At 41.2% G+C, this 14,906-nt stretch overlaps 1 protein-coding gene across 1 annotated transcript in view; it reads left to right on the forward strand.

Annotated features, from left to right (window-relative positions):
• The window catches only part of slc25a21 (solute carrier family 25 member 21), an 86,383-nt gene that overhangs the window by 45,812 nt on the left and 25,665 nt on the right, over window positions 1–14,906 (forward strand). Inside the window, exon 3 of the mRNA XM_083998983.1 lies at window positions 12,185–12,233. Coding sequence (XP_083855109.1) covers window positions 12,185–12,233 — 49 coding nt within the window. The remainder of the gene's footprint in view (window positions 1–12,184; window positions 12,234–14,906) is intronic.

Here is a 14,906-nt window from a genome sequence, read left to right on the forward strand (position 1 = left end):
CTTTGTTTACACAAGGTGAATTGGCTGCATACTAGAGGTTATAGGCTGGGTGGGTGTGTCAGTGGCGGTGGTGATGTTATGGTGATGTGGTGACGTGGTGGTGAAGTTAATGATGGTGGTGTTTGCAGTGGGAAGTACACTTACTACCCATGTGCTATTCTGCTTCACATCACTCAGCAACATCATAAAGGCTCACCATAATGGGTCATTGCTTGTTCTCTGCGAAAGCTCAAAAAAGTATCGTACAACACAGAAACTTGTTAGTTTTCATTATTTTTCGTAGCTCTGATGTCGGAATAGTTTTTCTCGCATTGTTGTATCTAATACCTCCAGATTAGATTAGATTAAGTTGGATTAAGTTGTAGATTAACACTTGTAACCACTTCTTAGCTCAAATGGGAGTCAGACCCATGCCAGTGATCAGTGCTTGCCAAACTCTTCTTACCATGATATGACCTAACTGCCTTCTCAGATGAGCTTTGTACGTTCATTCCTGCAATTTCAAACATGGTGTCGCTGTGAGCTGAAATCAGTCTTCTCATTGGAATAACAAGCTGTGTTTTTACCCAGAGATCTGTATGTAACCAGGCTTGTACCTTTTGACTTCTTGAGTTGTGTTGTCATTGTTGTTGTTACTTTTGAACCAGCCATCTAACCAGGTGTGTCCAGTGGTAATTCAAGCAACACGAGTGCTAAATCTGTCCTGCGTCCTACCTGTTTTACCTGTTTTACATTGTAACCTGTCCGTGTGCAGCTCTCATGTTTTAACAGTGATAATAATCTTTATTGTCTCCCGGATGTGGAAATTCGGCTGCACAGGCTCATTGTAACTCAAAACATTAATAAATTGGCACAACAATGCTCACAAACCGAAGTGAAATTCCTCTGAGGTTAGACAAAAAATGTTTTGTCTATTCTGTTGTATTCTGCTGAGGTCATATTTATCTGGAAAAATGAATGGCAACCACTTCTGCTTTGTGCGATGACAAAGGGTACACTAATTTGTATAGGATTTTGTATCTTTAATATTTTTAAATGATAAATTGATTTATAAAAGAAGTATGGGGCAGCATTTAGCTCACTTGGTAGAGCTGCCGCCCCTTGTTGAGGCTACAGTCCTCACTGCAGGCGGCCCCGGTTCGAATCCAGCATCGGGCAGCCCTTTCCTGCATGTCATTCCCCCTCTCTGCCTCCCTATTTCCTGTCTCTCTCTCTCCACTGTGCTATAAATGAAAGGCAATAAAAAAATGCCCTAACCCTAACCAAATATATATATTTTTTTAAGTACATCTATTGATCAGCTCGTGACTGGAACAATCTCGGCTATCTGATTCTCTGCCAGTCCTCACTGCACTAAGCTGACATAACACTCAAAACAAAACTCACACATAATGATCCATCTGTGTTCTTTACTAGGTGAATAGGATGCACTTACACATACACAAAACCATTATCCTGCTTGAACATGTCCAATATCAAAAAACGAGCAGAGGCAAAGCGGCTAAAGCTAGCACCACACCACTTACCTCACCTGAGCCTTAGGGTTACCACATTGAACTGCTGGTATAGCTTAAACTTAGGCCTTGTCCACACGAAAACGCATACTTCACCCAAAACGATCTTTTTTTTGTTCCTTTTGAAAAAAAAATCTCCATAAACACGGCATCATTTTAAGAAATATCTGCATACACACGGATCCACTGAAAATGACTCAAAACGCTGTAGTACTCCAGGCCTGTGTGGATTGTGTGTGGCGCTGTAACGCTGCCACACATAAACACTTCCGCTGTATTCAAACATACATTCATACATTGTAAGTCGATTAAATATTGACTGGGAGTCGTGTCAGTGCAAATATAACGGTTGGTGATGATTTAACGGACGCGATTCAGCTGCAGTGTCCCAGGGACCGACAATACTCGGCCGTTGTTGTTGTTACATTAGTCCATAGACTGTAACATCTAGCGGTGTGGCTCAGGATGCAGGAGAGAGCGGTGGGGGGTATGACATAATTTTACAAAAGATCCATTTTGTGTGTCTACACGAAAACGCTGGTGCGGCATTTTCAGATTATCCCACTCTGGGACCCATTTCCAAAAAATACCGTTTTCAGCCCCCGAAAACACCGTTTCCATCTGGACGAAAACCAAAACGATAAAACAAGTATGTGGATTCATTAAATCCGTATTCCTGTGGACGGGCTCTTAGGCCTTGTCCACACGAAAACTGAGCTTCACCCAAAACGATCTTTTTCTTGTTTGTTTTGAAGAAAATCTCAGTAAACACAGCATTGTTTCAATAAATATCTGCGTACACAAGGATCCACCCTGTAACGACTCAAAATCCTGTGTAGTACATATGCTAGGCCTGTGTGGTGCTGTAACGCAGCCACACATACCGTAAACACCGAAAACAGAGAAGGCAGAAAGCTCCCCCGCTCTGTTTGTCTGTCAAACATTATAAGTTGATTAAATGTTGGCTGGGAGTTGTGTCAGTGCAAATATGACGATAGATGAAAATTAAATGGACGCGATTCAGCCCACTCTGGGACCTTTTTCTAAAAAATACTGTTTTCACCTCCCAGAAATGCTGTTTCCGTCTGGAGCATACGCTGAAACAATAAAATAATTATGTGGATTCAATAAATCCGTATTCATGTGGACGGGCTCTTAGTGCCAGCGATGCTGCTCTGTCTTGGGTCATGGCCACTTCTAATAATCGTCATCCATCATTGATGAGCAGCCCAATACATCTAAGAAGAGAAATCATGACTGGCCAAAATTGTAATCAGAATTTAATCAAGATAATGATGCTTTGCTCGTCTCCATGACCACTCAAAGCACAAAACATTTTTGGATTGCATGCACACATTTATTCAAACAGCACCTATCTAACACACACGTACACATAATATACACACTCATTGGACATTTCATATTTAGCATCTTGCTCATTCAGCCTTTAGGTACCAAGGATGGAACCAGCGACCTTCCATCCGCTCAGCCTCCTGAGCCACAGCCGCCCTATGTTTAGTAAATTAGCAGAGGTACTTCAACTTTGATTTGGTTCCTACTTGTTTTCCCCTCCAGTCAGTGTCAGTGTTTGACAGGACATTTGTCTAATGGTGCAATTACACAACATGTTCAAACTGGAACATTGTGGGCCGATAACCACAAAACAATGCAACGGTAATACATTTAAGACACACACTCTCACAAACACACAAAAACTAACACTCAACACTCTTGTTCTGCTGACTAAGCGACCAAATGTAGTAAAATATTTTGATGCAAGGTGCCATATCTGTTTCATCAGTTAACATTCACTGTAACAAACATCACTGTTGCTATGTTATTGTAAGGCAGTTGGATTGTGTTGATTGCAAAATTGATTGTCGCTTTGTTACTGTTTTGGTTACCTGTAATTTATCTTTATTGAGGGCTCCTTAAATCTTTCTTCTGCACTGATTCATCTTGATAGTTCTAATTAAAAAAAAATCTTTGTTTTTTTTATTAACATATTAATAAAATTGCAACATGGCTGTTTGTGCTACTCTATAAAGTCGTGTAATTACAGTCTCGTAATAGACACATTTTTTGCCAACAGCCTGGGAGTGTGTACTTTGTGGTTCCTCAGGTTGAATTTGACCTGGAGGTTTGATGAAATGGCACTGAGAAGCGAGTTTACGGGAAAGTACGCAAAGGGGCTGTGGCACAGGGAGTGAAATAAATTGGCACTGCAGTTGTGTCAGGTGAGAGCGTATCATGCCAGTCTTGATGTTTTCCATGTTCTTATTTAAATTGATGAACTACGCTGTTTTTTTAGCTGCTGATTTAGCAGATGTCACGACAGGCTTGTAGAGGCAGCTGGATGATGACACTGAAAACAGTTTTAAAGAATGTGCAACTGAGCAGTTTACTTCCTGAATAAATTATGACAAATACACACAAAACATTTTATAGATGTTATTTTTTATTTCTGTTTAAAAGTTTCTTTGACTCAAGTGTTTCATTTTTCTCAAAACATAGGTGCCACTCTGTCTGCCCCAGCCTTTCTACCAGTAATTTCACCAAGATAATCTATAATCATTTTTCGACTCACAGAAGATTGATATTTGTGGACACTGTCTTCAGGATATGTTTTGATTTATGACCAATTAGTTCAACTGAAGGGGTATTGTTTAAAGTCACTTTTAGCAGCATAAAAAAGGGTAAAACAAACAAACCGTATTCCACAAAGAAAAAAACATAAAAGAATACAACAAAAAATGAATTCAAATAATTATGTAGCTGAAATTATTGTTCTATTTCCTTGCCTAGTAAATTATCATCATGTAACCCTTGTTGATACTGGACCCACTGCATGTTGTGTTGTTTTTTACTGAAGATGTTCATTTCAATCTCTCCAACCTTTTGTTGCAGGGTTGTACAGTTGATTTCGATGGTGACAGGTGTTCTGCAGGAGTTGGAAACAATTTGTTTAAAAAGTGATCCTAGTGAAAGACATCAGGCTGCGTTGACACAGAGCACTTCCTCTCAAACATCAGTTACACCAGGTTTTGCATCCATTTTGTCCCCTTTTCTTCTCCTCCTGTTGCCCGCTTCCGCTCTGCTGGTGAAGCTATTTGCATCTGACGATGTGCAAAGAAAAAAAGATGTGACCACATGTGTCAAGAATACAGTGAGAGTAATGGCATCAATGGAGGAAGACGATTCTGTCATTGACATTGCCACTGTTGGCACGGTCTGCCTGTCAGATCTGTCATTAGGTTACCATTAGTCACCCCAGGCAGCACAGACCCTGACCCCGTCATCAGCACACACACCTCTACGCTTCCGTCAATATCACAGAGTTCATCGCAAGTTTGACAGACAGGGACATACCCGAGCTGTCTCTGCCTATAGCCAGTGGGGAAAAATGTGCCATGATGCATAACTCTCAAAGATAAATCTTGGCTGGAGACAGCATGTTGAACTGAAAAATCATTCATCATTCATAAACAGGATATATCAGTACAGTACAGTACAGTGCACTACAGTATGTTGTATTATTAGTTCAGTTATAGATATTTCTTTTAAGTTGTTAGGGAGTATAATGTAAAGAAATAAAAAAGATGTTTAATTTATGATGGTGTAAAGGTATGTCATTGTTTTTCTCACTCTTTCATCTCAGCTCATGCATTGATAACCACTAAGCTGGAAACAAGACAACACTGAAGCTCTGCAGGATATATATATATATTCATATTCAGGTTGTTAAGGAATCCAGTGATTGAAGATGCTTTAGTTTGGATGGTGAAGTTTTCAGAGTCTTTTAACAGTTGGTTAATATTTATTCATGGAAAAACGATCCAAATGCAAACTGGTCGGTGAAGTTTTGCTTCCATCACATTAATTTTATTTGCAACCACACACTAAAAGCTCAGTAAAACGGTCCTGAGCTCTAGCTTTGTGTATCTGTATACTGTGTAGACCCACTCCATGGCTCCACAGCATGCTGAGGTGCTTGTACCCATCATCGGCCCTCAGTTAAAGAGAAAAAAAGAGAGAGAAGAAAAAAAACCGTGGCCACTCGAGATGGCCCCGCTTGTTTTTCGAAGCACCCTTTCAGCTTCTTCAAGTGCAGAATTAGGGACTGTTTGGGGAGTTAACTGGGATGTTTCTGTGTGTCCCAAGACAGGAAGCCTCATTGGTGGTATCTGTGATTAATCACTCTCCCTCCCTCCTTCCCTCCCTCCCTCCCCTGCTTTTTCCAGATGTTTTTTGCCATTATAAGGTCTTATAAATATGTAAATTCCTATATAATCAGTTCTCCCACACTTGTGTTTGGTTTGGGGGATGGAGTTAATATAATGTTCTCTTCTTCTTTTCCTGCTGGTTTTGGTTATTTTTCCCACTAATTTGCTGAGAATAGATTTATCCAGTGCTGACAGGAGAATAGAGCTGCATGAGGGGCATAAATCACTTTTACTAATGGTTGCCCCCTTCCGCATTAATGACATTGCTGCTTTTTTTTTTATTTAATTGTCCTTGCTGTATAGGAATCACAGCATTTCTTTTGCCCAAACCTCCCCTTTTCCCAGTGAGGTGATTTCTACTGCTCATATGACAGATTACTTGTGCTACCACTGTATCGAAATGGTTTATAGTCCATTTCAGTTTTAATGTGATCAGTTTGAAATTGTTACACTGGCTATTTGCTTTAAAAACAGGTTCGGCTCCAAGGCAATATTTCAGTACCATAGTGTGCCTCGCTCGGCAGTAACTTTAGTTTATTGGCCTGACTCAACCCGATAGGCCTGGTGTTATTTGGGTACTTTTGCGTGACAGTTATATCATCCATTCCCCAGATTTGCCTTGTTTATACCACCCAAAAGTGTTTTCTAACAAATACAGTGTGAATTTATCTTTACCTGTTGGAGCAGGTCTATATTTCAACAAACAGCACATCCAGAAAAATGTAGTCAGACTGACTTTAATTGTACGTTATGAAAGATAAACACAGCTAAAATCAACACACCCTATTATGAGGTTTGAGAATTCGCATATATAAAAAAACGTACAAGTCTAGAGGAGAAAATACACAATATATTGTATAGAACATCCTGTCAAAATTACCACCCGCACATCATCTTATTTATTGCTCACTTAATTTCCACTGTGTTCTTTTACTTCTATTTCTGCCTCAGCATTAGAAGAAGCTGAATTTCCAGACCAGATTGCCCGGACCAGTTAATGATGGAGATCATGTCAGCTTTCTCACTGCAGATGACAAATTACTGGGGAGCAGTAGCTCTCAGGATTTGTTTGGCATTCCAGATCCAATGTGTTTTGAAAAGTATTAATGAGGGACATGGAGGCATGCAATATCACCTGCAGGTTCAGTCAGGAGCTCTTGTCAAAACCGGAGCAGGCCTGTGAGGTGAAACTCTGTCATCATGACACTCTCATGCTTCATCTGACACCTCGAAACCGCAGGACGAGCTGTGATTTTCTGCTCTGACGCTCAATGAACCAAGAAATGTATTCTTCCGTGCCGATTTTTCTAAACAATTAGTGTGTAACAGAGGTTTTGTTTCGGGTAAACTTTATTCAGAAAAACAAACCAATCATTTCTCTTCATTTATGTTTTCAAGTTGCTGGTTTGGTTAAGCAAGGCAATTTTGTCATTGTCGGTTCTTTCAATCGTCAAATGTCTCTCACAGATTAAAAAAATATCTTCATTTAATGAGAGTAATTATTACACTATTATTAACATATTTAAGAAAATAGCTGGTGAGCTATCATTAGAGACTGTAGCATTTATCGGGTCAAGTAAGCGTGTGAAATGAGCGACCACTATGTCTCTCATGTATTTGTCCATTTAACAAGGGGGAGTCTTGCTTCCTGTGGCAGTCTCCCTGTGGCTGCTGGGAATTACAGTCATTCAGTGTGTGTCTCGGCATGATGGATGACACCTGCACCCGTTGAGCAATCGCTCCCTGGCTCACTATTGTTTTTCTTTCTCACTTTTGCGTGGGAGCAAACCGAGTGCATTCCCGAGCCAAAACCAACTCAGATAATCATCTCATCTGCATGATGTATGATTTTTTTTTCTCCCCCTCTTTGGAAGACAACTATCAGACAACCTGGAATGCCTTGCCAGCACAGAGCTGGCAGTTGTAGTACAACCAGTGAGGCTACCTGTTCATGACACATTGTCTCTCTGCACTGCTGAGACAAAATGATTGCAGCTGAATGTGGGATGATGCAGCGATTTTTTTTTAAACACCTGGCCTCATTGTTTCTTCCATAGGGTCTTCTTTCCCAATACCCTAAACAAAAGCCCCAACTTCCACGACTATTAAATGGCTGCACATGATGTCAGCTCTGTGCAATAAGAAAACCAGGCACTGAATCAAAATTATATGTTGTCACGGTGTAAAAATCAACATAATATCTCACAGTATCCTTGCAGCTCGTTTGTTTCCACTGCACAATTAGGCTTTACTTTGTGTCTTGGCGCAGAATGCATTTGTGGCAAAAGGCAGTCTTGTAGTGAATATGTAAGAGCGTGTCTCAATGGCTGTGCTCCAGACACTACTTTGCCATTAGCACTTGTGCCTAACTGAGTGAGTGTGTGCGTGTGTGTGTCTGCAAGGCGTTGGATGACAAGTCCTGTCAGTACCATTGTGGTTCAGAAACAAAAGAACCTTCAAATAATGGAATCTCCCAATCTGTCACTCACTGATGCGTAGCAAAGCCATAAACGTCAAACAGATGGCAGGTCACTGCGATATTACGCCCCTCCTCACAGCTGGAGGAGGTTGGGTCCCAGCAGGAGAAGTTAGCGCCAGACTGAAGCAGGGAAAAGGCTGAACTAAGCAACCTCCAGTCGGTAGCATCATCCCCTTACGTTACCCTCACCATGCTCAGCCACTGCGCATCAGAGGCTATGGAGGGGTGTGAAGTGCTCCCGAGAGCGTGTGGGTTCGCTACTGCTGTGCTCTATGATTAAACAGTAGTATGTGCTGACAGCTGGAGTAGAAGAGCATGATGCACTGGAGCACAGTGGAGCAAGAGACTGTTCCCTTCTAGTGCTGGTGAGCCAATTATGTATTTGGTGTCTTAAGGCCTGAAGGCAAACTGCTGCGTGTCACTATCAAACCCGAATCACTATAAATGACGGCACTTAGCAAGCTTTATGTAACAGTGACCTATTAGATGTTCACTCAGGCGGAAAACAATCACCTCAAGCTCCACCAAGCATATAGCCTAAATAGGTGAGAATGCAGGGCAGTGACAGGTTGCGTCTTTTGTGGATCTGTCAGCTGTTACAATACAACGCCCTTCCCTGCAGCTTGTGTTGTGATTTCAGTGACAAGACACAGGACTGCATTGTTTTCCTTGGACTCTTTCACTGTTGCTTTCTCTGCAGCATTAAGAATTCTTTAGACTGACTATCATCACCAAAGAACTCAAAATTTGTATTGTAAATGATAATGAACTATCTAGTTAGAAGAAAAGTTGCTGTGTGTGTGGTAAACTTGCAGCCCAGCAATGTAAACAGAAACAAACCTCTGTGCAGCAGCACACACAAAGGTCAGTTTAGGATTATGCTCGTAGACTTTCTCCCGTTCAGTTTGTCTTGAACCTTTTCAGCTTGTCGTCTCATCTGCCAGCAGCTGTTCTTAAAGTGTCTCCACTGCAAAGGTGTTTGACAGATACTCAAACACAATCTGGTTTTACATTTGCACTTGTCATCACTTCATCCTTCTGCAACTGCCATCTTGGAGTGAACAACACAGCGTGCATTGCTAAATGACATTAACATCTCAAAGATACAGTGGCCTACAGTTCACTTCAGACACCGAATGCTGACAGCCTGATATCTGAACATGCAGACATACTGAACTAATAACTGTATCTGAATTGCACTGTGGGGCAGACACACTGTCTAGTAAAGAGTGTTAACTAATGTTACCTTTAAGTTAATGAAGCATTTGGAAACTTGTATCCTTTAGAGTTCCTGTAATCTGAGGTTTACGATGAGGCCCAAAATCTAGAGTGAATCATTTTAAGGGAAGTACCCAGATGTGCACAGACACTCTGCCCATTTACAGGTACAAGTTACCTGTAGCAGCGCTCTGTTTGCTAATTAATGGAGATATTATTTCATGTGTTTTATAGTTTGTTAATGATGGCAACACTAACATTGAACTTTCACCATGATGATCCAAAACTATTTAGCATGCTGATGTTCTCTGTATCTTTAATTGTAAATCATATATTTTCCATCGCTTTACATTCTCAAGTCAACAACTAGGATCGGTGTACACTTGCTCCACAGGAAGACGTTTTAGCACATGTTTAATGGCTCGTGGTTGTCCTTGAGCTCCGATTAAAAATGGCAGACTAAATAAATGATGAATTCAAAACCCAGACATAGACTAAATCTTCATCAGCCCTCAGATTCAGTCAGAGGAATGCTGTGTCAGTCTGCTCAGCGATCTAAACACACTCAAGTTGTTGCCTGTTGGTCTTTTGAAAAAAAGCTCTGAACGGTAGAGTTTTAGTTTGCACTAGGGGAATTTGGAAGATTTAATTTATTTTTCTGTCTGTCTTTGTTTGTGCTACTTAAGTGTCCAAGTGTGTTGTTTGGACGGTATTATCGAAACCTCTCCTACCCCCAGATCACCTGTTGGAGCATGTTCGGTCACTTCCCAGCATCTTTGTGTTTGCACAGGTTGATCAAGCAGACAGGCAGGTTTGGTTTCATCGTGTAATCTGATTACCTGCTGAAAGATTTGATGCGACTCATCTTGACTTTAGGCCTACTAACAGCAAACCATGAGAATGATGTGTCCAATGCCGGCTTGTATTTACCTTTTCAGTGCAGTATCATTAACAACCACAGTCAGGCCAACTGAGCCGTGACAGATCATGGAATTTTGTTTGACTCCTGCCTGCCGGTAGCTTGGCTCGCTATTTTTTTCTGTTTCTCCGTACATTAAGATGCAACTGTAGACAAAGTAATTTTTTCTGTGGTATTTGACTGGATAATTACTTCCCTGGAAAAACCCCAGAAGACACACACTTTTATAGACAATATGTTTAATTGAGCAAATTAGAAAGAGCCCATATAGCACAGCAGCTGTGTACACACAGAGAGGAATCTGCAAGGGAAGCCCTCAGAGCACCAGTAAAGGGATGCAGTGAGAATTGTGAGTATGAAAAAACCTGATTGAGTCAGAAGGCCTCCCGTGCCAAAGCAGTGGCTTTTCAACACAGATGCACGTAGTTAGCGTGTGTGTGAAACCTCAGAGTCCCTCACTGATCACCCCTGCTGCATCGATTCTCCAGCTGCTGGCACAATGCTGATGCACACTAGGCTTTACATGGGTGATATGGTCGGTGGCTTCAGCTTTTCAAAATGTTGGGAATTATAGTCACTCACAGGAAATTTGGAAAGTCTCGCTGGATCGCTCATTCAGACCATGTTCTTGCAAAGGACAGCCGCGGTTCAAAACAACAAGGAATTGGACTGGAGAAAGTGACGTTTAAATTAGACGGCGTGATAATCGGACCGATGTAGGTTTCTGTGGCTGGTGCTGGATGTGTGTCAGAACTGTTTTCTTGCAGCCACAAGTGAATTTGCACAGAACCTTTGGAGCTTAAAAAAAATAGGAAAAAAATAATCCACTGACATTTACCAACTTTTTATCAGATTGTTTTAACGTGGCCTGTCACACCTGACACCATATATCATTTTGTAATCTTATCCTCCAGGGCTTAAACAGTAAAATACAGGTTTATCAGCTCTAAATGAGAAATCATACTGGTATAGCAAACAAAGGTGTCATATGTGTTATGTACTCAAACAGGAAGAGTAGAAAATAAAGTGACTGGAAGGAAATTTGAGGGCACAGCAATTAGTGTATGTGTGTATCAATGTTTATTTTCACTATCAATTGATTTTACAGTTATTTATGATTAACTAGCAATTTAAATATACTCTTTGTCTGACCAACAGTGCAGATTTGATTTCCAGTGATATGAACCAGACACATGCAGCAAATGGTTATATATTTAAGAAGCTGGTTTTGAGAAGTGAGCCAGAAAAAATTAGTCCACTACCAATTTTGCGTCAGTCAACTGAAACCAGATTTATGTTTGACAGGAATGGCTAATTGGTCAGAGACATTTGTAGTGAGGGGATAGGACTATGTCATCCCCACATTGAGGGTTTCACTTTATTTTACGCACCTCCTTAGAATGGAATTATGGGTAACTTCTGTTTTGCATTGTCCGACTCCCACGCACTCTCCCTTTATTTGTTCACTCATACAGAGCAGCAGTCAGTGCCAGTGAACAGAAGGTTTTCAGTGGCTTTGCTAGACGTGTGTTCCTGAATAGATTATAGAAGAATACCAAGTCTCAGCAAGTCCTCAGCATCAGCAACGTACAGGAGAGAACTCGAGCAGCCGATCACAACCCTCTCAGCCCCCTTGTGGCATCTCTACAGCAGCTTTTGGCCCTGGCATGTTACATTTATGAGGAGGCTGCGCAGCTACTGTATGTCCTTAATGTCTTTAATGCACAAACACTGTACGGATGAAGTCTTCCTGAAAACCGAGAACAGAACTAGCATTCACCTATGGCCATAATTATTGAAGTAACCCATCCTGTCTGTTTTATCTTCCCAGGTCTGGTGGAAATCTGCTTGATGCATCCCCTCGATGTGGTGAAGACGAGGTAAACGGTGCACACACTCACAAACTCGTACATTTGCTCATCTCCTGTGTAACTTTACCTATGGTCGTCGTCTATGACTACCACTTACAAGAAAGCCATTTCAGTTCACATCTGCTATGAATCCTCTTGGTGGGTATTTGGGCCTGTGTAGTGAAGTTCCGCGCATACCACGTCTTTTTTCCCAGCCCAGCGAGCCTGGCCAGCTCTGCACTCATTCTGCACACAAATGGGCACCAATGCCAAGAGCCTCAGACATTTTGTGGAAAATGAAATGCATCATTTACCCATTCATTCCCTGCACAATGGTAATGTTTGATGTTTTATGTTTTCAAATGATTCCAATGTTTTACCTTATTACTTAATTTAAGAATAAAGCATCAACATTTTTTTTTCTTCTTTTTTTTTTTTTGCTACGGCCTTTGGTTCCTGCGAGAAACGGGGACGTGCAGAATATATCTGATGCCACTAAGTGCACTCGCTGTGTTTAATGGCTTGTTTTCCGTTAGCGTCTCCTGTTTGTGTGTTATGCAAGAGCGGCAGCAGTCTTGAGCTGTAGAGTGATCAAGAGCCTTACACCACAGTGTCTCAGCCAGCCATAAACAGGTCGTGGGCTACTACTAAAGCTTTATAGTCTTTCACAGGCCCAGCCAAGACCTCTGGCTTCGTTCTGAGCCCCCCTGCCCCATTCACTACTTGTCAGTAAATTGTACTGCTTTTTCTGTCATTTACGGCAGCAGTTTCTTGGTAAATAAATTGCCCGGTGTGCCTTTTAAAAAAGTGAGATGGTTGCACTTTGAAGGCAAGTACCACCACCAGAACACAGGGAAGGAAACGCAGGGATAAAAGCCAAGGGTGAGCAGTGTTGTATTAGTCGATATTTGATACTTTGAAGGCACACGGTGTGATTTATGGTCACGTGTGGAAACTATGGGGGTTTATTACAGGTAAGTCTTGAACGGTGCCTGTCCGTCCTCACACAGGGTCAGGGTTAAAAGTGCACTCACTATTTTCTTTGTAAGGCTTTTCCTTAAAAAGTGGTAAAAGCTGCTCTAAAACTGGACAGGTTTATCTGTGTGTTTTCTGTTTGCGTTGCCATGTGTTTATGCAGATAAATGTCCTGCTGCTGAGACTGGCTCTGTGGAAATCGGTTCCTTTTGGTCTTGAACAAAATAAAAGAAATAGACTTTGTGTCTTTTAATTGACATTTAGAAGATGACTAGTGTTTTAACAACAGAAAGTTAGTGTGAGCTCTGACTGACAGTCACACGGGAACATACAGTTTGTATAGATGTGTGCATATTGTACTACATGCATGTTCACACACTTGTTCGCACACTTAATATCCACACATGAATTCATAAACCAAGCATACATACCAGCTAATTGGGACACTGAGGGAGCTGAAATCTATTAGCAGAAACCTTGGAGCCGAGAGTCAGACACAGACACACCTCCACTGGGTCTCTCTCCCTCTTTTTCTCCCTCTCTCCCTTTTTCTCTGGCATGGCTCTTATTAGGCACCGGCTCCTGCTTTAATGTCCACCGGTCCAAATTGAACAGCAACTGGAGTAAATTTACTTTTTTCCACCAAGTCAGAATCAAAGGGAGTGTTTTTTTCTTCTTCTTCCTTCTTTCTCCCTTTTCCTTTTTTTTGAAAAGTAAACCTGACAAAGTGCGTACCTGCCCAGGAGCTGATGTTTACCTATTCTCCAAACGGAGGTTTATCTTTTTCATCTCTCTATGAGGCGGGAAAGTAGGTGGTGGTAAATTTCAGATTTTGGATTAGCCGCAGCCGTTAGTGTAACGACACCCCACCCACAGCCAAATAATGTTATGAATCAAAAAAACTGTCAGGGCCATTTGGCAGCTTTTTACCTTAAACAAATAATGATTCATCTTCTGAGACGACTGCTTTGGCAGATAAATGAATAGCTGTGTTCCAGAGATGTGAAAAAATGGCGAGGCATAACTCTCAGCATGATGGATGGCGCAAAATTTGGACTACTTATGAAATATTTTAAAATCAGTGTATGAAAGCCAGTCCATTATGACAAAACTATTACACCAGAACATCATTTACAAACAGTGATGGATAAAATTGCTTTCATACATTGTGAAAATATTTAACTTGACCACACTGGATGTTGTTATACACATGGGAACTAAAAGTGAAAGTCTTGTCAGATGATTCACACTGTGTCTTTTTGCCTTTGTTGTTTTGCTTTTACTCCCCATAGCGAGCTCACTGACCAGTCGAGCCATGACCCCTGTTACTCACCTTTGCTAACAAGTACATCTATCTTACATCTGAGGGACTCCTGCAGAGCCCACCTTCCATCAGACTGACTTACAACCTCTTTCATCGCTGTGAAAGAGCTGAACGTTTTCTAAGTTTGTCTCAGCCATTTTGAGATAAGCACATGGCTGCATTGTCGCATTTAGTTGTGCGACAAACAAGCTGAGAGGTTAGATGTCTGAGAGCAGCAACTAACAATTCTTCTCATTGTTTGTTGATCTGTAGATTTTTTAAAATAATTTATCACTTTTTGTCCAGATGTGTAAAACTTCAGTAAATAGTGAAATGTTCCTGACATGGATGGTTTTACCTGAACCAAAGTCCAAAACTCCAAAACAGCATAGTTGCACTTAAATAATGCATTTTATTATGCATAT

Source organism: Trachurus trachurus (assembly GCF_905171665.1).
Source record: "Trachurus trachurus genome assembly, chromosome: 22".
In the NCBI taxonomy this organism is placed as follows: domain Eukaryota; kingdom Metazoa; phylum Chordata; class Actinopteri; order Carangiformes; family Carangidae; genus Trachurus; species Trachurus trachurus.